Below are 24,815 nucleotides of genomic sequence, written 5' to 3'. Positions count from 1 at the left end.
AAAAAGTTTTCAGTAATTGCCTGCCCTTAGAAAAGATGGCTCCAAAGAACACACTTTCCGTACTCAAGACGATGACTTCACAGGGGCTCGCCCATTCACTAAGAGAGATAACACGTTGCCCTTAAGAAAAATGGCAGCTTTCTGCTTCCTCTGCCCTTTTCCAAGATGGCTTTCTCGATGATAGTGGACCCTGGCCTGGTGCCTCTTCCGGGCTTGGCAAGGGGCGGGGTCCATTGAGTAAAGCCTTGCGTGCCGGCGCCCGCGACGGAGGCGCGCTTCAGGGCGCAGGCGCGGGGAGGGGGTGGGGGAGGAGGGAAAGCGGCGAGTAAGATGGAAGATGAGGAGGTCGCTGAGAGCTGGGAGGAGGCGGCAGACAGCGGGGTAAGGAGGAGCCGCCGCCGCGGGGCAGGGCCGGGCGGGACCTGGTGTGAGGGAAGCCTCCGGGGAGCGGGCCTGGGGATGGTTCTCCCCAAGGAAGGGCCCCACACGCCGGGCCGGGGGTGGAGGAGAGGCCCCCGGTCCCTGAGCGCCGTGAAGGCCTCTTAAAGGGGCCGCGTTCCATTTCTCCCTCCACCTTTGCCCGGTGCGCCTCCCTCCGTACCCCCGACGTGCGCGTCACCCAGGGCTCCACACCCGCCACCCAGGCCTCTTTTCCTGGCCCCCGCGCCTTCTCGCTCGTCCCGGGACTGTCTGACCCTTCCACTCCTGTCGCCGTCCCCCCCGCCCGAGTCACCATTTTAAAGTTCATGTGCTCCGATGAGCGACATACCATGTGGGGGGGGGGGTGTACGCGGACTGGGGCAGCATGCCCGGCTCCGGAGAAGAGCTGCGGAGGCAGGAGGGGAAATCGAGTCGTCTCTGGGCCCCTCCGCTCTGCGCTGAAATCCCCCATTGCTTTGCGCCTTCCGCCACGGTGGGCGAGTCTGGGGGTTTTTTCTCTTTCAGTTTTACTCTGAGAGCCCGTTGCAGACGGGTCTCCCGGGGACCCCGCCGGAACAACCGAAAGCCTGGCGGGCAGCCCCTTTCCCCGGGGAACCACCCAACGATCTGAGCCCCGGGCGAAGGTCTCGGAGAGTGCTTGCGATTTGTAAAGTTTCCACATTCCTGGGGGGGGGGGGATGGACCGTTCTATTTTGTTTTTGGAGTTTTTGTTTGACTCCTGGAAGCTGTAGGAAAATAGTTTATCCCAACCTGGAACAGCCGGAACCAATTCTGTTAGGTTTGTGATTAATTTGGGTCTTCTCAGAGTTTGTGATTTTGTGGTGACCCTCGTGAAGATGGGGAGATGGCCTTTTGTCCTCCCCGTGTTTGCGTCTGTTCAGTGCTGGCTCGAGTGACAGCCACCTTCAAGGTTTTTGTTTTGGGACTGGGACGTGGCGAGCCGAGTGTACCAGGGTAGAACTGGAGCTGGGTTTCCCCCCCCCCCCCCAAGCGCCTTTGAGGGTGCTCATTAGAGCTGGAAGAGGCCAAGAAATTGCCCCTTGCAGCAGTGGGGTTTATCTCTACGGGAATGTTGAAACTTGGATTCGCTTCGAAGTTTTTTCCGGTGGTTCAGCATTTCTTTCACGGTGTTTATGTTTTTCCACTTAGCATAATTAGGCTTTTGAAGAATTAATCCGTTCAGAAGGTGTTTGGTACAGTTCTTACGTGCTGGCTATCTTTCTTGAATTTTGACTTGAGTAAGGAGAGCAATTGAAAGATTTTGTACAGAGCAACAGGTGTCATTTGGGTATTTATTCAACAAACATTTTTTTAGTGTCTCTGTGTTAGATAGGCAATGTGCTTAGCAGTGACTTTGTGCCAGAGAATGCAAAATTTCCGGGTGCAGGCATTTATTGCCTACCACTAACATGAGCGCATCATTCAGACACCCTTCATGTACACCTTCCTGCAAAGAAGCCTGGCCTACAATTTGAGTGACTCAGATGATAAGTTGCTTAGTCATCTTGGCCTTTCTTTGATTTTTCTCACCTGTTTACAAGGGACATGAGTATTTCATGTTAAAGAAGAAGAAAATGAAAACAAGAATGAATGCAAGATATAGAAATTGGGGATAGTTTTGTTTTTCAGAACGTGTAATTCACTTAGGGATCAGCTAGCCCAGTCCCACATTTTACAGCTGAATGAACCCCAGGGATGTAAGATTTAACTTAGATCTTTCTGATGCTTTCAGTATTCTTTGTACTACACTTCAGTAAAATCCTTTAAAAGTGCCAGGTACAGAGATGGAACCCAGACCTTGCCTTGTTGACGTAATGAGTGGTAACTACCAAAATGCACGTTTCTTTTATATCTTTTAATTGAACCGTTGAAATGACCTGTAGAGTTACTGTCCTTTTATAAACAAGGACACTGAGGTTTAGGGAGTAACCTGTCTTGCTCAAGGTCACACAGATAGTAAGTAAGGAGCTGGTATTTGACACCAAGCCTATCTGACTCCAAAGCAGGGTTCAGTCTGTAGCATTTTGCTGTCTCTCTGCCTGGGACCTGGGGAAGACTTGGGAGTTGGGCATTACCTTTCCTTTTTAGTATGTTTGTTTTGGGCTTATATTTGAAGGCTCTCTTGAATTTGATTCTGTTTTTGAATTTCACAAAGAGTTCTGTAGATGTGCAGGAGGGGAGCCAGGGAGGGAATGAAGCACTATGTCCACATCACTGGGAAACCAATGTACTGTACATGTCTTTCCAATGTAGCCAGTTGTATCTGTAAAAGTCTTAAGCTTCTGTTTATCCTGTCTTCCAACTGATACATAGTAATGGGTGTTAAGTACCCACCTTTCCAAAGAAGCAACCTGGATGGTGAGAAGACTAGCAAATGGGGGTTGGCTCATTTCTAAATGAACACTAACTTTATATAATCTGGAGGTAGTTCTGGTCCTTGAAAGTGGAGGCTTTTGGTGATCTCTGCCCTCAGCACCACAAAAAAGTTTTGACATCATGCTGGAATGTCTTATGTGTCAATACATTTGAGGTCATTTTTTCTTGCATATCTTCAAAATACTCAATATCAAGTCCTATCGTATCATTTTGGGGAAAGCTTTGAGAAACACTTCAGATATTCTGTAAATAGGCTGCTTTTTGCTTTGAGTATGGTCAACACTGACCTAATATAGAATTGTTCCTTTTGCCTTTTTCCTCCCAAGGAGTTACATCCCCAGTCAAAGGACAATTCAAGGAATATAGCTTACATTCCACTAAGGAAATGCTTCTTTAAAAATATACTGCCTTTGGGAGAAATGAAAATATAAATTGATTTAATGTTGATTCAAATTCCAAATTCTGTCCTTCATCTTTCAGTGCATTTCAGGGGACAAATAGAGCATTTTGTCATTGGAAGACATCTTTGTGCTCCAGGAAAGAAAAATCAGATCAACAGTTTGCTCAATTTCTGATAGTTTGAAGCTTTATACATTCACTTGTTTAGACCAAAAAAAAAAAAAAGGCAAGACCTAGTCCATCTTGTAGGTAATGGGCTAATCTTATCCTAAGGGAAGATAGATGGTACACAAATGGAATTGGACTGGTAGTTATTATAATGCATTGGCAACTTCTCTGATTTCTTTGCATCTCAGAAGTTGCTTTTTGTTTTTGGCAAGGGCAAGTCATATAGCTAATTGAAAGAAAATGTATCTTAAGTTAAAGGATGCCCCATCAGCGATGCTGGGTGGCATACGAGTCTACTGTAGGAAGGTGTCAGTAAACACTGAATATTTACTGTGTACCAGGCACTGGACGCAGTCTAGTGGAGGAGTCAAACAGGTAAGGCAGCACTTTCTTTGGAAGAGGCATAGATGGGGTACCAGGGCTGGGATCAGAGACCGTCTTGTAGAGAAGGTGATGATTCAAAGGACCACTCGAATCAAGTTGTATTAAGTCTGGCAGGTGTGGGAGGCCCAACGTGCACATAGGTAGCAGAAGAAGAATGTGCTGCATTGGGAGAGCTACAGATACTCAAATACTTCCTTCTGGCCGGAGGGTAGGGGGTTGGCAGGCCTGAATGGAAAGAGATGAGGCCAGAGAGGTATGCAGGGGCCAGATTGGGAAGGGCTTCGCTGTACTTGGTTCTGGGGAGCTTGGACTTTGTCCTGAAAAAGCCTTTAAGGGCCTTTTTTTTTTTTTTTTTTTCCTTTTTTGCCGAGTAGTGACATAGATTTTAATTTAAGAGATAAGAACTTTGATTAACTTCTTATTCTTTAGAGAAGAGGCCATTCTCGCCAAAGCATGGCTTCTACCTCACTTTGAGGTCCTCATCGCTTCCTGTCACTGCTGTCATCCTGGAATATTTACAGTGGCTGTGGGTAGTGAGCAAATAACAGATTGTTATTTTGGAGCTACCTGGTGCTGATTTCTGTGTCTATCCTTATAGTAAAGAGGGCATTTAAGACTTGTGGTATGAGAAAGCACAAATCCCGGCGTTCTATGCTTGAGGGAGCCATTTCTAAGCCATTCTAGTCCTTCTGGGAAGATTGGGTCCTAAGGACTGTGCTGTGCTCATCTCAGGCTTCTATAAAGCAGTTGGCCAGTTAGCCATGATCATGCCGCAGTCTGTCCCTGCGACTCTGGAAAAAGATCTGTTTCACTATGGTTTCAAAGAAAGTAGGATAATGAGCTTTTCACTATAACTTCTCAGCTCTTTTCATTGAGGCTGCATGGGGGGCCTGTTCCCAGCATGCTCTGGGTGTTTGAGAGAGCTGCCATGGTTGCTGTGGGCTGGAAATTCAGGCAGTCACAGGCCTTCTTGCTTTTCCTTACACAACAGAAGAGAACTTAGTGTATCTTCCTGAAGCTTTCAGTAAATTCCTACAAAGAGAAAAGGCACTGCTGTCTCGATCTGATGACTCAACTGTATTCTTGGGGCCAGCCCTTTCTTTCCAGTTTCCACCTTTATACTGCAGTGGCTTCCCCACAGTAATGTCCCTTTCTGGCTGTATCAGGTAGAAGCCTTCACAAGGTATGGTGTGTTCTTTCCTGCACACTTGCCCCACAGAAATAGAATTTTTTTTTTTTTTTTTTTTTTTTTTTCTGTTGGGACAGTTACTGACTTGTTGGTTTCCTAGGAGAAGACTGAGTTTAGCTACTTATAGCTATGGCCAAAATACAGAATGAATTTTTTTTTTTTTAAGTAGTAACCATAGAGATTTCTCTTGCTGAAGTGTTTTTAACTGCTAGCCTCTGCCAAGCACCCTTCTCTTTAACATTCAGCTCTGTGCAGGATGTTTGATGGGAAGATAGAGCTTAAGACCCACCACCGCAGAAATTAGCAACAAATCCTGACCTCGGTCCTTCTGTAGATAGAGAATCTTATCCCTGCGGGTAAGACATTTCAGAATGTCCCTCCTAGTAAGTCATCCCCTCCCCACACCCAAAACTATTGCCCTTATAAAATGAACACAGGAAATAACAGTCATTCCTTTCTAAAAGGAATAATATGTACAGTTGAAATTGCATTCTTCAGGGCTGTGATCCTTAGATGAGATTGTGTGGGGTAGTTATGACTTGAGTCTGGAGAGGTCAGGATTGCCACCACTCTTCCTAGGCCTTGAGGGCCAACTTCCCAGCCCTCATGTTCTGGCCTTCTTGGCTTACATAGGCATTTGTGATCCTCCAGCTGTCACCTCTGTTTTTGCTACCGGGTTGCACGTCTCACGAGTGAGCGGACTCTGACTGTAGTCCGCAAACTCCCAAATCTCACAGGCCCCTTTGGGAAGGGCTTCTTAGATAGCTTCTTAAGGGGTCACTGCAGTCTGGGCCGAGTGGATTTGTGCATTCATTTTCCCAGTCTCCGTGACCTAGTGACGTGGAGATGTTTTTATTCCTAGTGTCCAGGAGAGGAAATCACTTGGTTGCTGGCATCCTGAGCCCACGCTAGCGCTCTGGACTGTTTGTTGACCTTTGCTTTTCGCAGATAATTAACCAGTTAGGTGCTGTAGGATGTTTAGTTGCTAGTTCCTTTGAGGTATTGTTATTTGTTTCGCCTGGGATTGACCTTCTGCCTCTGTAGCCTGCTGATGAGGTACTAAACTTCCTGTCTCTGAGAAACGAGCGTTTGGTTCTCAAGAGCCAAGAGGACGATGCTGCTGTCAGTTGTAACACTAAGAACAGTGGCAACACTAAGACGGCAAGTGGCATGTTGGTTGAAATCTTGATCATAAGTGGGACACATCTGGCCAAGTGAAAAGAAATCATATAAATAAGTTTTCCTCAGCTCTCTTGAGAAGATTTCGTTACTCTGCTCACTATCTTAAGGATCCCAGTATCTGTAGTTGCAAACTGGCAGCTCTTGGGAATTCAGCCTCTATACTCTTTTGGGGTGCACATTGTGTTTTATATATTGAGTTCAAATGTCTTCACTTGGGTCTTGGTTGCTCTCCTCTCCTCTGGAGTCCCCCCTTTATGTATTGTGTAACCTCTTGTGTTCTGTCCTGCTTGCTTTATTGGCTTGGCCCTGGAGGCATTGTGTTTGCTGCCCCTGCTTTGATGACAGTGCCCTTGGGTGTTCGGATAAAACCTCGTGGTGGTGTAGAGGGGAGGTAAGAAGGACTTTGTGTCATTCCCCAGAGTCCAAATGCATATTTCCTTCGGAAGAGGAGCCTTTCTGTCTTCTTTATAAAAGGAAGAAAGAGTAGGTCACTTCTGCCCATTAGTGACCCACTTCCTCCGTCCATGGCAATAATAACAGAAGTCGGAAGGCTAAGCTGAGGGTTTAGGTGCCCGGTCTGGTTTTTAGGCAAATCACTGACTGTCTTTCTCTCAGCTTCATTTTCTTCTTTTGTAAACTTAGGTTAATAAAATCTGCCTTGGGTGCCTGGGTGGCTCAGTTGGTTAAGCATCTCCCTTCGGCTGGGGTCATGATTCCAGGATGTTGGGATCAGAGTCCCTCATCCGGCTTCTTGCTCAGCAGGGAGCCTGCTTCTCCCTCTGCCTGCCACTCCCTCTGCTTGTGAGTGAGCACTCTCTCTGATAAATAAATACGATCTTAAAAATAAATAACTAGGGGCACCTGGGTGGCACAGCGGTTAAGCGTCTGCCTTCGGCTCAGGGCGTGATCCCAGCGTTATGGGATCGAACCCCACATCAGGCTCCTCCGCTGTGAGCCTGCTTCTTCCTCTCCCACTCCCCCTGCCTGTGTTCCCTCTCTCGCTGCCTGTCCCTATCTCTGTCAAATAAATAAATAAAATCTTTTAAAAAAAAGTAAATAAATAACTAAAATCTGCCTTGCCTGACAGTGAGAGCTGAGTGAAGCACTTAGTGAGGTGTCATGCAAAGGCAGATGGTAGAGCAGAGAGTGCCGTTGCCACGAGCGTGAGGGTGTTGCTCGCCAGCTCTCCAGCCACTCCAGTATGGCCTCAGTCTGCGTAGAGTGGGAAATTTCTAAGACTGGCTGAGGGGTCTATTTTATTGCTGCGCCTGAGGACTAATACACTGTTTTCTCTACAAGTTGTAAGGGAAAAGCAATAATAAACTTGGAGAAAGGGGATCCCTGTTAGATTCTACCCACTATTTTATTCCAAGGACAGGGCGCACCACCATTACTACCACTGCTGCCTGTTCTGCACCTTTAAAGGAACGGGTTGTATGGATTCCCCCCCATGGAGCCCCTTTGAAGAGGTACTAGAAGCAGAAGGAAACAGTGTCTCAACATGGCAACTCAAGTTTCTGAGGCCATCCAGCTTGAGATACATTTAAATTGTAAGGCTTGTTCTCTACTGAAGAATTACTTCCTTTTTGGGTACTTCACAGATTTAAGGTCTGGACCTTGTGATCTGCCACTGCTATAGTCCTCCTTTAGGAACCCTGAGCTTGCACTAAGCTGGCCTGGGATGCGGGGGAGGCACGTTGGTGTTCCCTGTGAGCCTTTATCCTGCCTTAGTAGTTCCTGTGGCCACCCACCAGCCACGCTCCTGACCCTTTTTGCTTCCTCCTCTTGAGATTTTGGGTTCAGTTTTGTCACTTACCAGTCGAGTGGTCTTAGGCAAGTCATTTAACCTCTGAGCCTGTAGCAAGGCTGCTGTACATCATTGTGCTGAGTATGAGAGGTGGTGAAGGGGGAGGGCACAGTGCCTTCCTTACACGAACCGTGGCAGGCGCTTGGAGAATGCTGCGGCCACCACCACTGCTGAGAAATGCCTATGACAGCCTTAGCTCTTATTTTGTTTTGTTTTGTTTTTAATATTTATTTACTTGAGAGAGAGAGAGAGAGAGAACAAGTTGGGGGGAGGGGCAGAGGGAGAGGGAGAGTCCGAAGCAGATTCCACACTGAGCGTAGAGCCTGATGGTGGGTCTTGATCTCACGACCCTGAGATCACGCCCTGAGCCAAAACCAAGAGTCGGATGCCCAACCAGCTGTGCCACCCAGGCGCCCCCCTTAGGTCTTACTTAGAGAATGGATAGTGTTGCAGCCTTTGGACCCAGATAGGCCCATTTCAAATTCAGGCTGCGTTCCATACTAGCAGTGGAACCATGGCCGGGTTACATAACATCTCAGAATCAGTTTCTAAATCATTTGTGAATGGGAATATATCTCTAAAATCCTGTTTCATAGATTGGTTCATTAATTCATGTGTTGGGTTCTATTTTAGGCACTATGGGCAACTGTAGTGAATGAAGTTTCTTCTCATAAAACTTGCTTTCTAGTGGACAAAGATGGACAGTAAAACCATGTTTTATACACATACACAATGAAGAAAAATAAAACAGATAAGGAGCATAGAAAGTGACAGGCAGAAGTGCCATTTTGGGAAGGGGGAAGGTCAGAGAAGGCCTCTCCATAAAGATAGGCAGAGAGACTTGAAGGAAGTGAGAAGGCAGATGTGCAGAAGCTGGTGGAAGTGCATTCCAGGCAGAGGGAACTGCAAGTACAAAGGTCCTGAGGCTGGAGCCTGCTGTTTTATCTGAGGAACAGTGGGGGCTAATAGTAGCTCAGAGTGGTAGGAGAGGTCAGAGGTAGCAGGGAGCCAGATCCTGTAGAGAGACTAGTAGGCCATCGTGGGTATTACCTTGAAATAGGAAGCCATGTGAGGGTGTTGAGCAGAGGCTGACTTGGTTTTTTAAAGGATCATTCTGGCTGCTGTGTGTAAACTGTAGGGACGAGAGTAAAACACAGACTGATGAGAATGCTACTACAGCTGTCCATTCAAGGGCTGTGGTAATTTGGACCAGGGAGGTCAGAGCAGAAGTGTTGAGAAAATTCAGGACATGTTTTGGAAGTAGAATCAACAAGTTCTACTGATGTGGGGTATGAAAGAGGCATCAGAGATGACTCCAGTCTTTGGCCTGAGCTGGTAGAAGACTGGGATTTCTGAGATGGGCTAAGTGGAGGGAATGTGGGAGAAGCAGGCTTGGGTGAGTGAATGAAATCAAGAGTTTGGTTTTGGACCTGGTGAGGTTAGGTCCCTGATGAAATTGAAGTGGGCGTGTCAAGTCAGCAGTTGTGTATCAATGTCTGTAAAGCTGTGGAGGGTCGCCTGGGGGGCTCAGCCGGTTAAGCATCTGCCTTCAGCTTGGGTCATGATTCCATCACATCCCGCGTTGGGCTCCGTGCTTAGTGGGGACTCTGCTTCTCCCCCCTACTCATGCTTACTCCCTCTCTCAAATAAATAAATAAACAAACAAACAAATAAATAAATAAATAAAATCTTAAAAAAAAAAAAAAAAGGCTTTGGAACTAGTTGAGATCACCGAATAAGCCAGCGGAGCTACAGAAGAGGAGAGGTGCAAACTCTCCAACCTCTGGGGGTCTGAAGAGAAAGAGGAGCCTGTCTGTTGCAAAGGAAATCAAATATGGGGTGTGAAAGGAGCTACCAGGGAGGTAGGAGGAGGCTGGGAGGGTGGGATCTGGGAGGCTCGTATAGAAGATGCTTTAAGAGGGGCGCCTGGGTGGCTCAGTCAGTTGAGTGTCCAACTCTTGATTTCGGCTCAGGTCATGATCTTAGAGTTGTGGGATTGAACCCCGTGTCGGGCTCTACGTTTGCTGTGGAGCCTGCTTGAGATTCTGTCTCCCTCTGCCCCTCCCTTTCCCCCTCTCTGAAAATAAAAATAAGAAAAGACAAAGAACATGCTTTAAGGAAGGAGTTTTGAGCAGTGTTGGATGATGCTGAGCGGTTGAGTGAGGTGAAGATGTAGAACTCACCGTTGAACTGGGCAGCAGTGAGGTCGTCGTGACCCCGACAACAGCAGTTTCAGAGCTAGTTTGACTTGAGGTGGTGAGTGTTACTCAGAGCAGGGCCTGGGCCAAACATTGGGCACTGGGCAAGTGCTAGTTGCTGTCATGCCAAAATGACAGGCCCCACCAGAGTAGTTTTTACACATCAGGAAACAGCATGCCCTTTGGGTCCCTACGGCGTTCAGTTGCTAGTTGCTTAAAGAGTAAATGTGTAACACAGAGAGAGATACATTCTCTTCTAAGATTAAATCTCAAGCAGTGTTGTCCAAGGAAGTATCATGCAAGCCACACATGTAATTTCAAACTTCCTCAAAGCCATATTTAAAAAGTAAAAAGAAATGGGTGGGATTAATTTTAATATTTCGTGGGTTTTTTTTAAGTTTTATTCATTTAAGTATTAAAATCTCTACACCCACCGAGCCGGCGGGGGGGGTTGGCTCAAACGCTTGACCCTGAGATCAAGAGTTTCAGCTCCACTTGCTGAGTCAGTCAGGTGCCCCTAATTTTAATGTTTTAAATGTAATGCAGTATACTCCAGTTAGTATCATGTCAGCGTGTAATCAATACTGATAACAGGTTAATGAGCTATTTTACACTATTTTTGGACTAGGCCTGGGAAACCTGCTGTGCATTTGGCGATTACAGCACAGCTCAGTTGGGACTGGCCGTGTGTGGTGGCTTCTGGACTGAGGGGCGTAGCTGGAGAGTGTGCCCAAAGGGTTTCCTCTTCCTGGGCAGGTGCGGAGAGATCCTGAAAGCCCCAGTGAACTTGGGAAGGAAAGCAGGAAGCAGTTTTCCTTTCCAAGGGAGTAAGAATTGTTTTGTCTTTACACACACTCCGCCAAAGCCCTTCAGGGTTTTCTGGTGCCCCTGGTTTCTTCACATTCTTACCTTGCTGGCCCAGGGAAGTAGAGCTGACTCTGCCGCAGCTTTTTGAGTAGTGTTATACCAGCTAGTAAAAACCATTGCCTACTGCAGCTCAAGTAATCTCAGAAGGTTTTCAGTTTAGGAAACCTCTTATTTGGGGTCCCTTTTCTTTTTTCCTTTCCTTCATGTTTCCGTCTTTCGCCCCGATTTTTTTATACCCCTCCCTTTTCCTTGACACTCTTGTTCTTTAAGTCTCTGCAATTTTCCCTGACTCCTCATCGCAGGGTTGCTCGCTCTCCATTTCTCTTCCCAAAACACTGTTCGTACAGCTAATACAGCAGCTGTGGTTTGCTTCTCTGTCTTCTCCCTCCTGGCTGGGCTCTCCTCTTCAGCAGCAATTGCCTGACCTCTGGGGTACCAGCATCTGGCACATCTCCTTCCTTAGAGTAGGTTTCCCACAAATGCTTGTTTCCAGCTTTTTGTCGCAGCGAAGCAGAAGGACACCTTTGAGTTACATTAGCAAAGCATAGACTTCCTTAGGGAGGGACTTTATATCCTTTGCCCCCACAGTAACCCACTTAAAGTGGAATCTTTTTCCTTGCTATGGGAGTAACAGAATGGAGGAGTGTTTTGTGGGAAATAGAACCTTCCAACAGACTAATGTCTCTGTATTAAAAAGGCAGCCAGTGAATTCATGGCCTTGATGGTCTTGTGTCTCAATTTCTGAACGCTGCCTTTTAAAGATTTTATTTATTTATTTTAAATAGATCTCTCTTTTTTAAGATGTTAGTTATTTGAGAGAGTGAGAGCACTGTTCGGGGGGGAGGGAGAGGGAGAAGCAGCTGCTGAGCAGGGAGCCTGATGCAGGGCTCAGTCCCTGCGATCATGACCTGAGCCTAAGGCAGACACTTCACTGACTGAGCCACCCAGGTGCCCCTCAAGATTTTATTTTTAAGTAATCTCTCTACCCAGCATGGGATTCAAACCTAGGACTCGGAGATCAAGAGTCGCACGCCTCACTGACTGAGCCAGCCAGGCGTCCCGCCTTTTGCTTTTTTTTTTTTTTTTAACTTAGCCAATGGTGTTTGCCCCGGAGTTGAGTTAATGTTTTGAACCTGATGGTGATGCTGAATGAAGCATTGCTTCAGAAGCAAACCCGAGTGGTAAGACTTTGGGGGCTTCCCTCCCTGGAGTTAGCCGGCAGTGGTAGAATGAGCACTGTCACGCACTGCCACGCCACCGACAGAGACAAGGCAGGCAGGGCTAAAACATGCAGTGAACAGAGTTGGTGTGTGGCTGTCTGGGTGGCTCAGTAAGTTAAGCATTTACTGCCTTCAGCTCAGGTCATGATCTCAGGTTCTTGGGATCAAGCCCCACATCAGGCTTCCTGCTTAGTGGGGGAGTCTGCTTCTGCCTCTCCCTCTGCCCCCTCCCCCCAGCTCATTTCCCCTCTCTCTCTCTCTCTCTCAAATAAATAAAATCTTGAAAAAATAAAAATAGTTGGAAAAAAAAAACCACAACAAACCAAGAGTTGGTGTGGGGAGTGGTTTGGAGAAGTCTCTGTGGATTACACGTCTGGACTTGAAATGGCCAGTGCTGTGCTCTAAAAGTATAGAGACCTTTGTATCTTGATAGTTTTAAACCAGATTTTGCTGGCTCTAGCTGTGAATTCTTGTGTTTCACTCCTAAGTGAAATTAGGGCCTTGTAGGAATAGGCAGAATCTTCTCTGGATGTGTGATATGGGAGACGTAGGTGCCTTGCTGGGGACACAGGAGGCCCTCTAGCCAGGGGAGTGGATGCTGGGGTCCTGCCCAAGACTTAGAGAGATCAGGCCCAGCCTGGCACTCTTGCCAGTGCTGGGAGTTCAGGGCCAGATGTGTTGGAACGAAGGCCTGCCTTCTCCTTCCCAGCATCTCCTTCTCTGGTTTTTTTCTGAAATGGTGGCATTGTGTTCATCAGGACCTGTCAGGCTTCAATCCTGAGAGAAACCCTGTACTCAGGGTTCCTGTGTCTTTTTAGATTCCACCCAGTGTCTGTCTGCAGTTGTGTGCCCCCCAATGTGGGGTAGCTGCACGAGACCAGACGAGCCTGTGGGACATAGTGGATCACGAAGAGTCCAAAACCAGTCATTATTCCTTGAATTTGAGAGGAAGATCAGAAAATGTCATCTTCTGAAATGGAAACTGACAAAGAGAAGCAAATTATCTGAGAAGAGTCACTTAAATAGTAACTTCTGCTGATAAAAAGAGGTTATTTCCTAACTCGGAGCCAGGACTCTCCATTTGATACAAGATTCCTTGAAATCTTAGGACTGGTGCTGATTGGGTTGGTGATCAGGGACTCTGGTTATCGGAGGAGGGGTGCAGCGGTGGAGCAGGGTCGTTGCTCCTTTGGGGTGTTGGGGGCGGACAGCAGGAGGGCAGGCCCCCTCCACCCCCACAGTGTAGCAGGATTTGGGTTTATTCGCTCTGTCTCTTGTGAGTTTGGCTAGCTGGAATCAGTCCCCCAGGGCTTCATCACCCCCAGGTAAACCGGTAAAGTCTGTTTCTTGGATGTGCAGGTCTGAGAGTGCAGCTGTGCTGATGCTGTACTTGTACTTTGCTCCAAGGCCCAGAGTAGCCCAGTTACTGCTCTCCTCGGCCTTTCTCCCTCTTCTCTCCGCTTCCCACCTTTGTTTTTTCCTTTCTCATCCACCTCTTACTTTTCATCTGCCTCCCCTTGCAGATTCATCCCTATCCTCTTTGTCCCTGATCCTTTTGAAGAGGGTGGCTGAGTCACAAAATAGGCTGGGATGTCCCCTTCCCTGCTCTTCCCCTCATGTGCCTCCATCCCTCAGCTTTCTGTGGCGTCTCACGGAGACAATCATTGCAAGGTTAAGGGCATCAGCAGCCAGTGAAGCTGTGCTTCTTCCTTAGGTCAGTGGAATTTGCAGATGTTGCTTCATTGCATCTGACTTTATTCACGTCGTGGCTGGGGCCTCTCCTTTACCTCCCATAAGGGACCGGCCCTGTCCAGAGCTACCTTGCTCCCCGCTATGGTTCTTCATGACCTCCTGCCTCCACTCCTTCCTTCTGGTTTTGCTTGTTCTCTCAGACCACGAAGGGTGTACCTCATTTTTGTAGAGATGTAGCCCCGCAGGGCAAGTGATATCTGTGTCTCTTAGTAGCAGCAGAGCTTTTGCTTAGGTTTTGACCCAAAGAGGAGACCATGCCACGTAACAGCACGGGGTGTCATCTTCTGGAGTCTGCTCAGTGCTACTTGACCAAAAATAGCTAGCCTTTCCAGGAAAAGTCACGGGAAGTCAAACTTTTCTTAGCACCTCACGTCTCATATGCTTATGCCCTAGCACTTGCTTGTGTCCTGGTGACTCCTCGTCGCTCCGAGAAGTCGTAGCGTGATGAGCTTACGTACGGGTTTGTTCCACTACTTGTGGAGTTTGGGCCTCTGACACCCAAGTCTTGACCTTGGACCAGGGCTCCGTTCATCCTTATGAAAAGAGAAGGTGCCCTTAGGTGATAAGGTTTCTTGTTGGGGCCCCCATCTGGACGCTTCCTCACACAGCATTCTGAGGCCTGTTTAATTCCACTGGGCTGTCGCATCTCTGGAGGAGACAGACATTCTCCTTGCGCACCCGTAGGAAAGTTTTGGCTTGTTGCAGCTCTTCAGAGCACGAGACTGAGAGCAGATCGATTGCAAGGCCTTGTCCAAAAAGAGAATGGACTGACTCATGATACCTGGACAGACTCCAGAGGGAGCTGCAGTGCTCTCTCCATTTGCTGGCAGGGCGCTCCGTCTTAGCAGGGCCAGCTCTGGGCACACTGGTGTCTAGCTGGCCATCTGGACATAGTCAGGATCAGCTTTCTCCCAAAGCTGTTGGATTTATATCTCATTCTCTAATCTGATGGAAGAATTCCTGCTCAGCTCTGAGAAGCCAGCATCCCTGGTGTGATGGTGTTTGATGGGAGTGCCAGGGAGCAGGGTGGCATTCAGGGGGTATGAGGAAGAGAAGATCAGGATCGCATGGCTTTACCATCTCCGGGGGGTTGAGCCGTTGTGGGGCTGCTCTGGCATCGGGGAGGGCCTCAAAAGGCCTTAGTTCTTGGGCTGCCTCTGTGGTTTACTTTGTGACGTTGGGTTTGTTTCTTAACCTCCCTGAGCCACGTTCCTTCATCTGACAGAAGAGGGTAAAAGCTCTTTTGTCTATCAGACAGGGGTGGTGTGAACAGAAAATGAGTGTCTGGGGGAAGTATACTGACAGCCATAAAGCATTATATTGGCATAAGGCATTTTTTTAAAGCCAGCCATTTATATTATATGTCAGGTATGTCTAATCTGGGGACAGAGGCACATTTACTCAAACATGGTCCACAATGACCTCTTGAAGGGCTTTTTTCTGCCCAGCCTCCATTTGCTGGGCCTGGGCAAATTCTCTATCTTCCCTAAGGCCCTACGGAAAGAAGGAAGCAGTTTACTCTCCCGAGAGAAACCTGGATGGAACTTCTCACATTCAGCTAAAGTAATGTATATTTTACCACAATTAAAAAAAAAAAAATTGACTCATTTGCGTATTTGCCTTATTTGGCTGTCATAGTGATATGAAAGTGAGAGTTCATGTAATAAAGTTTAAAAATGTAGCGCTTTCCCGTAAAAATCTTGAATTTGTTTTTTCCTAAAATAGCAGCTCTGGCCGTGTCAGCCAAGGCTCTGCCGCCTGTCTGTAGGCAGGGCCAGTGCCCTTTGGTGCCTCGCAGCCCCTTCAGTTCCCCGCTGTGCTCCCTTGCAAAAGGAGTTTGGGTTACTCGCCTGGCCCGTGGAGGCATTTGGTTCCGACCCTCTTTGAGGGCCTCCAGATCCCACAGATGTTAAACCTTGCGTTTATGATGGAGAAACGTGAGTAGGAAGTGTCGTTTTCAGATGGGAACAAAATGATACAGTGTGGAGCTTTAAAACTGTTATTTGTGGAAAGCCTTGAAAAGCCCTTCCATGGTAACAGGCTTTCGACTAATGTGAGACGTAGTATCTACTCGGGCCGTAACACTGATATTGATACAAAAATTTAGAAGAATTACAATTCTGATACAGACAGTGACGTGGGCCTAGATTCTCTAGTCTGTCAGTTCCCAGAAACCATCCAGGTCATTCCCATGCTCTCGGTGCACCTTTGCCAGTCAGTCATCCAATAGTCGCTGAGTGCCAGGCTGTGTCCTAAGCTTGAGTGAGAGGTCTTCCATCTGGTGGCTTCCTAGCCCCTCCACAGAGTTGATGGGACCCTCAGAATACAGTCCGTTGTGCTTGCCCCTAACTATATGTTGGGCAGGTCATAAAAACAAAAAATGTTAAACACAACTCAGCACCAATCAGAATGAATGTCAGTGTCAGACTGGATTGAAATCTGGCTTCATATTGTTTACAGGAGACAAAAATAAGAACAGGGAAAAATGAGAAGGAAAAGAGAAACGTATTCTGGGGAGTACTAACCAAAAGAAAACTGGCACAGCTTTATTCATATTAAATGATAGATTTTAAGGCAAAGAAGATCATTTCATAATGATAAACAGGGTAATTTACTAGAAAGTAATCTTTGATTCTTTGCCTAGTCAGTAAACCTAACAAATGAGTAAGAATGTAGAGGTTCTGAACATTATAGTTAACCAGCTTGCACTGTACTCATCAACTGTAGAATAGTCATTTTCAGGACATTTGGAACATTCCCGAAAACTGGCTGCCCACTCAGCTTTGAGGTGGATCTCGGCAAATTTCAAAGACTTGACTGGCAGTTACGGCAGTGATTCTTAACATTTTGCAAGTTCTAGACTCCTTTGAAAATCCCGTATCCTGTCGGTCAGGATTGTCAGCACTACTGACATTTGGGGCTAGGTGATTCTTTGCTGTGGGGGCTGTTCTGTGCATTACAGGAGTTTCGCAGCATAGCATCCCTGGACTCTACCCGTTAGTTGCCAGTAGCACATCCCCTCTGGCAGGGACAACCAAAAACATCTCCAGACATTGCTAAGTGTCCCCTGGTGGGCAAAACCATTCCTGTTGAGAACCACTGCTACAGGTCTTTTCATCAGAGAAATACTATAATTTTTCATACACTTTTTCCTACTCCAGTAGCTGAATGGTCTTGTCCTCACTGGGGACAGTCGAGTGGGATATTTTGTATGAGAAAACAGTGGGGCAGCCAAGGAGCCTGAAGGCTTGGTCTTTGTCTGTGCCCAGCTTCCCCCGTCCAGCGTCTGGACCCCTGTGCGTGCGGGTGTGGGAGCACCACAGAGTTCCTGGTGCCGAGAGCCAGGGCCCACTGCCGTCCAGTCTCACGGATGTTAGGCTTCTGTTTTGTTCTAGACCTTTGGCTGGGTGCCAGTGACAGAGTTCAAGTCGGCAGCAGTGGGGAGAAGAGGCTGTGAAGTATGTGATACCCGTGCTCGTGGAGGGGGGGAAAGGGAGAGCTTACTGTCTGAGAAGCAGGTGACGAACTGTGTGCGGGCCAGGGAGGACTTCACCACGCAAAGGCCGACATCAGCGTGGGGTCCGCAGGGTTAGCGGAAGTTTGCCAAGGGGCGGCTGTTGCGGGCAGGCGGACCAGCACGCTGGGTTCTCGGGCTTAGTAACGGCTCAGTTTCACAGTGAGGCGGAACAGGCGCAGAAGATACAGGAAGCCGGGGCGAGGCGCGCTTGGGAGCTTGGCCTTAATCTGGCAAGCAGTTGAAGGGGTTTCAGTGGGGAAGTGACACAGCCAGATTTTTGTGTAGAAAGTTGATTTGAGTGGCTCCGTGAAGGGCAGATTGGAGACCAGGAGACTAGTCAGGAGCTAGGCAAAGAACCCAGCTGCATGATGAGGTCTAGAACTATCACCGTGGCCAGGGGGATGGAGGGAGATGAACCCTCAGGGAGTCAGGTTTCCAAACCCGAGTCTAGTAAAGGGAGGTCTGCATCTGTTACCTCAAAGGGCACAGTCATGTCCCTGCTCAGAGGACACCATCCTCAGCTCTGAAAATAAAGATGTAAGTTTTTATCTAAGAGAGATTTTTTTCCACTTTTTATATACATTTTTTTCCTCTAGGAAATAGACAGACGGTTGGAAAAAAAACTGAAGATCACACAAAAGGAGAGGTAAGGCTGCTGTCTGGTCTGAGGGCTCATGCTCTCTGCCATTTGAGAGCTGGGCAGTCAGTGGTGTTCTCCAGGTGGCCGTTAGGGTTAGCAGGGCAGGCTCCCGAGCATGACCCTTCCAGGATGTGGTGGCTTGAGACTTTGAGAGTGAGGCTTGACTGTCACATCTGCCTTCTAACGTATTGGGTACCCGGTGTGAGGTGATCTGGTGGAAAGTGGGGAGGTGACAAGTCAGAAAACTTGGGTTTTAGGCCTGGCTCTGTTCCAGTTGCTCTGAGGTTTGGGACAAGTTGTTTTCCCCTCTGGACATCAGTTTCTTTCTCTGTGACATTAAGAGGTTGTACAGATGATTTCTCTGGGCCTTCCGTGACGTTGTGGCTGAGGGCATTATGGGGGTGTTCTGGAAGAGAGGATTCTCCAAAATTCTCGAAGACCTTTTAAGGATATTTTCCCCCACCCAGACAGCAGAGCAGGTTTCAGAGCAGGTGAAAGTTGACCTCAGCCTGGACTCAGGTAACCTGTGGGCTTCCCACAGGGATAGTGAAGGGAGGAGGAGGAGAGGACCTCTCTGGACTTGCTTATCATTCCCCAGGGGACGCCAGGGTGCCCTGCCCGCCCGCTAGTTTCCTGGCTCTCTGCCTCTGATCAGATTGCTGGCTCCTTGTCTGTCTGCTCGTCTTGGCAACTGCACTGATGTCCGGTGACAGTCCCCTTGCCACGCCATTCCTGTCCCGCGCAGGACTTGTTCTAGTCCCTTGCAGCAGCGGAGTTCCTCCAGCCCCTTCCCCTCCTGACAACTGTGGCTCTGAAAACAGGCCCCCGTAGGCTGTTGGGTTCTGAAGAGAAGCTAGTTTGGGCTGCTCTGGGGAGGGTCTTTGTGGCTGTTGAAAGGCCGTCATTCCTGCCTGGATCCCTTTTTCCCCTGTGGCTTTTGTTTCTCTCCCTTCCTGTGTGGTTTCCCACCTCTCCTTGTGGACACATTGCCCGGTGTGCACATCCACCAGCCTTGGACAGTGCTTCTCGGAGAACTCCGAGCACTGCCAAGCACTGTTTCTAGGGCCGTCCTTTACGCCAGCCCCGCCGCATCCAGCATCCCAGGGAGCCATGGTGAGGGAGGTGTCTCTGCTCAGAAACTTCTGAAGAGATGATCCAGTTGTCTGGTGTAGTTTGTCTCTGGGAGGCACAGGTCACTTACCAGAAGGCCGAGGCAGTTTGGCAAATCCTGTCTTGATGCCAGGCAGGGATGGCGGAGTGGGTTCCTTTGTAGCGTTTGGCTGGTGTGAGCACATGTGGTGGAAGGCCATGGCTGGAGTGAACACTTTGCTGACGCCCTAAGCTCCGGGGCTCCCACTACACCAGCCTGTTACACTCTGCTCTGTGTAGGGAAGTTGGGATTTTTAACGGACGTCACTGGATTCTGGGCACAAAATGCTTTGCCACAGGGGCCAAACGGTGGTTGATGTGACTGTGAACCTGGGGGTAGAAGTCCCAGAATGAGGTGCTGTTCCAGCCCCCCCCTTTGCCTGGGGTTAGGTCTGAGGAGCACGTGAGCTTATGGCAAGGTTGCCCTTTTGAGAAACCCCTCTTGAGGAGTGAGAGTTTTGATGTCTGGTCAGAGGCCAGAGAATAACGAATAGAATTAGGAGGAGGGAGGGTAAAGAGATGGGGGCGGTGAGGGACATGGATGGGGGCCTCTATAGTCAAGGGTAGGACTTGTGAAGCTGTATTTGCTCTTTGTCAGCAGGAAATCCAAATCTCCTCCCAAAGTGCCCATTGTGATTCAGGACGATAGCCTTCCCACGGGGCCCCCTCCACAGATCCGCATCCTCAAGAGGCCCACCAGCAACGGTGTGGTCAGCAGCCCCAACTCCACCAGCAGGCCAGCCCTTCCTGTCAAGTCCCTAGCGCAGCGGGAGGCGGAGTACGCCGAGGCCCGGAAGCGGATCCTGGGCAGCGCCAGCCCTGAGGAGGAACAAGAGAAACCCATCCTCGACAGGTGAGTGTAGCTGGCAGGGTGACCAGTGACCACTCTGCCAGGCCGCTTTGAGGTGGTGAGTAGTGAGAAGCAGGTAGAATCGGGTCTGGAACCGTGGCAGCGTCCGCCGCCAAGCCCGACCTGGCGGGCAAGTTCAGGGTCTGCTGCGTTGGCTCAGGACGGCAAGCTTTGAGGTCGTGGCTTACGGCTGTGCAGTTGGGGGGGGGGGTGTTGGGCAGCGTGGCACAGAGGTTGACGGCACAGACCCTGAGTCAGAATCTGCCATTTCCTTCCACTTCCGGCAGCCTAACCTCTGTACCCTCATAGCCTCATCTGTGGGAGAAATGGGATAGCGATAGTACCTCCCTTGTCAACTCGTTGTGCAAATAAATGAGTGCAGTGTTCTGAGAACCCCGCCTGGCACGGCGGATGGTGCCCCACGAAGTGCTTAGATGCTATCTTCCGGATCTCATAATAGCTCTCTGTGATGTTTGGTGAATTTTCTAAATCCTTTTTCTTTCCCAGCACTTCCCCCCCCCCCCCGGAGTCCTAGAGGTTGCATTATGTAAATTTGTCACCTCTGCTAAAGCAGTATTTGTTAAAATAGCCTCTTTCTGACTTTGAGAGGCCTCCTTGGGCTTGCTATTCTGGGACTTGAACTAATCCATGTACCTTCTTCCTGTCCCTTCATTAATTTTATAGATTCCCGTTCTCCTCTATGCCTTCGCTTGGCAGACTAGAAAAGGTCTGTTTCCTTTTAGTCTTCCATATTCATATGAGTCAACCATTAACCACATGATTTGGAGAGAAGCAGGAGGGCAGCAGTGGCCGGTGCCTGGTCCCTGTGCTGAGCTCTTGGTTAGGGGTCTTTACTTTTGCCCCACACCCTGAAGGGTCTGCGCCACATGGTTCTGTGGAGGCTGAGCTGTCCGTGGTCACTGCCTCTGGACAAGATGGGCCATTGAGCTCCCCCCTGCCCTCTAGATTCAGGGGAAGAGCACTGCCAGTTCTCAAGGTGAACATAGACCGCCTTCCCCACCTGCCCACGGGGGCTTCCCAACTTGCAGATTCCCTGCGTCCGCTTGTCAGAGAGGGGACCAGGGCTGGCTGACAGCTGCTTTGCCTTCTGCCCTAGCTGCAGTTTTAAGATTGGGTTTTAAGATTTGGGGACCTCTTTTATGTCCTTTTTCAGGCCTCCCTCTGATCTTCTTCCCTCCAGGCCAACCAGGATCTCCCAACCCGAGGACAGCAGGCAGCCCAATAATGTGATCAGACAGCCTTTGGGTCCAGATGGGTCACAGGGCTTCAAACAGCGCAGATAAATGCGTGCGGGAAAGGATGCTGCCGCTGCCGCCGCCGCCGTCACCGCCTCTTGGGTCGTCCGCCACGGGTCGCACTGCCGTGGCAGACAGCTGGACTTGAGCAGAGGGAACGACCTAACTTACTTGCACTGTGATCCCCTTTGCTCCGCCCACTGTGACCTTGAACCCCATGCACTGTGACCTCCCTCCTTCCCCCCTTCTTCCCACTGTGATTGGCACGTCTACAAGGGCTGTCCCAAGTCAATGGAAAGGGAAAGGGTGGGGGGCCAGGGGAGGGTTGGAGGGACCCACGAAGGACTCAGAGTAGAGAGTCAGACAGTGCCACTTGGCCACTTGGGGTAAAGCCAGTGCCAGCAATAACAGTTTATCATGCTCATTAATTTGGGATTTCAAAACACAGATGAGAACTCCCGTCCACCCACCCGCAAGTGCATGTCTTCATCACTTAAAAGCAAGTTCCATTTGAAAATAACCTTTCTTTTTTTTTCTCCTTCCTGTTTTTGTTTGTTTATACAAATACCTGATTTGCAAGAAAAAGTGCATGGGAGGGGTTTTAGCAGTTTAATGAATTTTTAATTGAGAAAGGGTAGTTTGGTAGTCTACTTAAAAATGTTTCTGGGAAATTCACTAGAAACATTAACCAATAGGACTTTGGTGAGCTTAGCTTCTGTATTCCTACTGCCGCCCAGAAAAGGGGCAGGGCTCTGCAGCCCCCAGGACAGATGAGCACCCCATGCCTATACCTCCCTCCCTCAGCTAAGTCCCAGGGCGTCTTGGCCCTACCTGGAGACTGAGCTAGCTCTGCAGGCTCAGAGAGCCTGGGGAGGGTGCCAACCCCACCTCTAGTATTTTGGGAGATAGGGAAAGTGAATAGACTTCCCCTTCCCATACCCCTCAGGGTGGTTCCCTGCCAGCCAGGCTTGCTCCTTCTAGAAGAGAGCAGGGAGTGAAGATGCACTCCGGGCTCGGAAGTAAGGGATGTGAGACTTGCTCAGTGTTTTGCTCTTAGCCCGAGGAGAGCCTGGAGAGAGTGGCTCCGGGACCTTGAGCCTCCTGCCCAGCGTGCTCAGAAGGTAGCTAGATCTTCCCACTGCAGCAAGGCTTGAACTCTAAGGGTCTGTGGGGCACTGTCTCTCTGGATGGCACCAGCTCGGTGACCACGCCCGGTACATTTCGTTTGTGAAATCGCTGTCTTGGGAGCTGACCATTCTGAATACATCTGGGGAAAGGCAAGCTGTGCATTGCAATATTGCTGGTGACTGGTTCCCCACAGACCCAGGCTACCCTTCACCCATTTTTCCAGAGCGAGGGCCTGGAGTGAAGGCGGTTTCCCCTCTGTCCCTAGAGCCTAGAGATTTGCTTTGGCTCTTTAAGGTGGAAGAGGCTAAGGGCAACTGCCCAGAGCAGCTGTGTGTGTGTGTGTGTGTGTGTGTGTACAATCGGGGTCCTCTCAGGCTTTCTGGTCTCTTCCGTTGCACTGCGCCTTATCCCTCAGCCAGCCAGATAGCCTCCCCACTCAGCGGATGAGTTTGGGAGTGGGTGACAGGATGTTTTGTGATTAGAGCAGCTTGTGGTGGCCAAGGTGACAAGCTAGGATTTGCAGGCTCACTCCACCTCTGGTTCACCAGGCTCTCAGCCTTGCCCCGTGGGAATGTAGGCCAGGCCCAGCAAGCCACGTCCCGCTGCATCTCCCGCTGCGGAGGAAGGGCCAGCTGCCAGCTGAATCAGCAGCTAGTCCATAGCACAGCCTTCCGACCGTGAGCAGCCGGGAAAGCGTGCGTGTGCAGAGCTGGAACAGAGCTTTGGCGTGAAGAAGCCCCAGGCTGTTGGGTTGTGCCCACGGGCTGTTGTGAGGGGGATGACCCCCAGGAGTGGGCCAGGGAGAAGGTTGGCTGCTGTCGTCATAGTTCCACTGCCCTCACCAAGTTTCCTCCTCCTAGATGTACAGTGTCCAGCCCTCATGTAGTAGTGGTTTCTGGCCCGAGATGAGACTGTCCTTGCAGTTGGAGAAGGGTACAGAGGTAGGCCAGGTGGCACGGCCAGGAGTGCCGATTGCTCAGCCATCAGGACCACCTGCTCTTGCCCCCCTCTCCCGTAGAGGGAGCCGAAGGGAAGGCCGGCTGACGGGTGTCTGTGGATTGAGGATGTAGTAGGTACTGGTGTTCCCACCTCCCTCTGGCCAAAGATGGGGCTCTGCCCGATGTGTGCCTGCCGCCACCCACCAGCAGTTGTGCCCTTGGCTTCCCAGATGGAGAGGTGGCAGGCAAAATCTTAAAAAGAAAGAAAGAAATGAAAACAAGGAACTGTATTGTGTTGGGGGGAGGCGGGAGGGGAGATGGGAGAATGGTTTGGATTTTGTGTGTGTGGGGTTTCTTTTTGTTTGTTGGTTTTTTTTTTTTTTTTTTTTTTTTTTTTTTTTTTTTTGGTAGTTGTCTGTAACTTTCCTTAAGTGCTTCTTCTTTTTTTTTTTTTTTAAGTAAGCTGCAGGCTTTGGCTTGGAAAACCCCAAGGGGGGGGGGGCAGAAACCTGAGGCTGCTGCCCCTTTATCTGCCTTCATGGTACTGTCCCCTTCCCCCAGCTCCTCCCTGACCCCATGAGCCAGGCCTCAGACCTTCCAGCTAACCGCTTCCCATGAGCCACTACTCTGATGTCAGCCTATAACCAAAGGAGCTGGGGGTCCAGGCCTGGTGACCAACCCTTCTCAGCCCACTCAATCAGGGTGCTCCCCACCTGCAGGCAGGAGGCAACACCCTATCTGCTACCATCAGCCCCTTCCAGAGCCCACTGCCCCGCCCCGCCCTGTCCAGCCCAGCCATACCCTGCTCTGCCCCATGTGGGGATGCTCTGCTCAGGGATGGGCCGGCAGGGCTGCCCCAGCCTCCCTGGTAAGCAGAGACTCTGGAAACCTCTGGGGTCCTGTTTTCTGGTCGTGTGATCCCAGGGGTGCACATGGGCCCCTTGGGTGTCTGAACAGAAGGGCATGGGAGGGAGGGCCGCACCCCTGCAGTCCTGCTCTGCTGGTCTAGCGGGCAGCTGCCTACCCCACCCCACCCCGCACCGCGGGCTCCTGAGTCGGCAGATTAAGCATTTTATAAATTGTATTTTAAATACATGTTTTAAACTTGTCAGAGCCTTGTCCTCATTTCAGTCCCTGGCCTCCTAACCTCTTGCTGTGCCCGCTTGTTTAACCACTGGGGGGGCTACCTCTGCTCAGGGAGGGGCTCTCTCTTTGTTAGAGAAATAGGCCTTGGGTGGTGAGTGGGTTGGGGGGCAAAGACCCACACACCCCTAGGTTCCAAGAGAAGGGCCCCCACAGGCCCTGGGGCTCTCTCTCGGCGACAGCATGGCTAAGACCCCTCCTTCCCTTTTGT

At 49.6% G+C, this 24,815-nt stretch overlaps 1 protein-coding gene across 4 annotated transcripts; it reads left to right on the top strand.

Moving 5' to 3' along the window:
• Positions 1 to 225: 225 nt before the first annotated feature.
• Positions 226 to 24,572, top strand: SZRD1 (SUZ RNA binding domain containing 1). 4 transcript variants are annotated; one of them, XM_045804284.2, is made up of 4 exons: positions 273 to 381; positions 18,097 to 18,146; positions 19,891 to 20,142; positions 21,341 to 24,572. In XM_045804284.2, exons 1-4 carry the CDS (start codon positions 331 to 333, stop codon positions 21,441 to 21,443), a joined length of 456 nt encoding a protein of 151 aa, XP_045660240.1. In that variant the 5' UTR covers positions 273 to 330; the 3' UTR covers positions 21,444 to 24,572. The 4 variants fall into 4 exon arrangements, with proteins under 4 accessions (XP_087714681.1, XP_087714680.1, XP_045660240.1 ...); XM_045804283.2 differs by having other exon boundaries at positions 19,888 to 20,142; XM_087858555.1 differs by lacking the exon at positions 18,097 to 18,146 and having other exon boundaries at positions 226 to 381; positions 21,314 to 24,572.
• The last annotated feature ends 243 nt before the right edge of the window (positions 24,573 to 24,815 follow it).

The sequence above is a fragment of the Ursus americanus genome, chromosome 33 (genome assembly GCF_024610735.1).
Source record: "Ursus americanus isolate L20-20 chromosome 33, mUrsAme1.1.p, whole genome shotgun sequence".
NCBI classification, from domain to species: Eukaryota; Metazoa; Chordata; class Mammalia; order Carnivora; family Ursidae; genus Ursus; species Ursus americanus.
The sequence above is the reverse complement of the archived record's forward strand: the minus strand, read 5'-3'. Positions and strand labels throughout refer to the sequence as shown.

Coding starts and splice junctions, on each gene's coding strand:
- SZRD1 (XM_045804283.2), top strand. CDS start 331: ATGGAAGATGAGGAGGTCGCTGAGAGCTGGGAGGAGGCGGCAGACAGC. Junction 382..18,096: donor AGGAGGCGGCAGACAGCGGG/GTAAGGAGGAGC, acceptor TTTTTCCTCTAG/GAAATAGACAGACGGTTGGA. Junction 18,147..19,887: donor AAGATCACACAAAAGGAGAG/GTAAGGCTGCTG, acceptor GCTCTTTGTCAG/CAGGAAATCCAAATCTCCTC.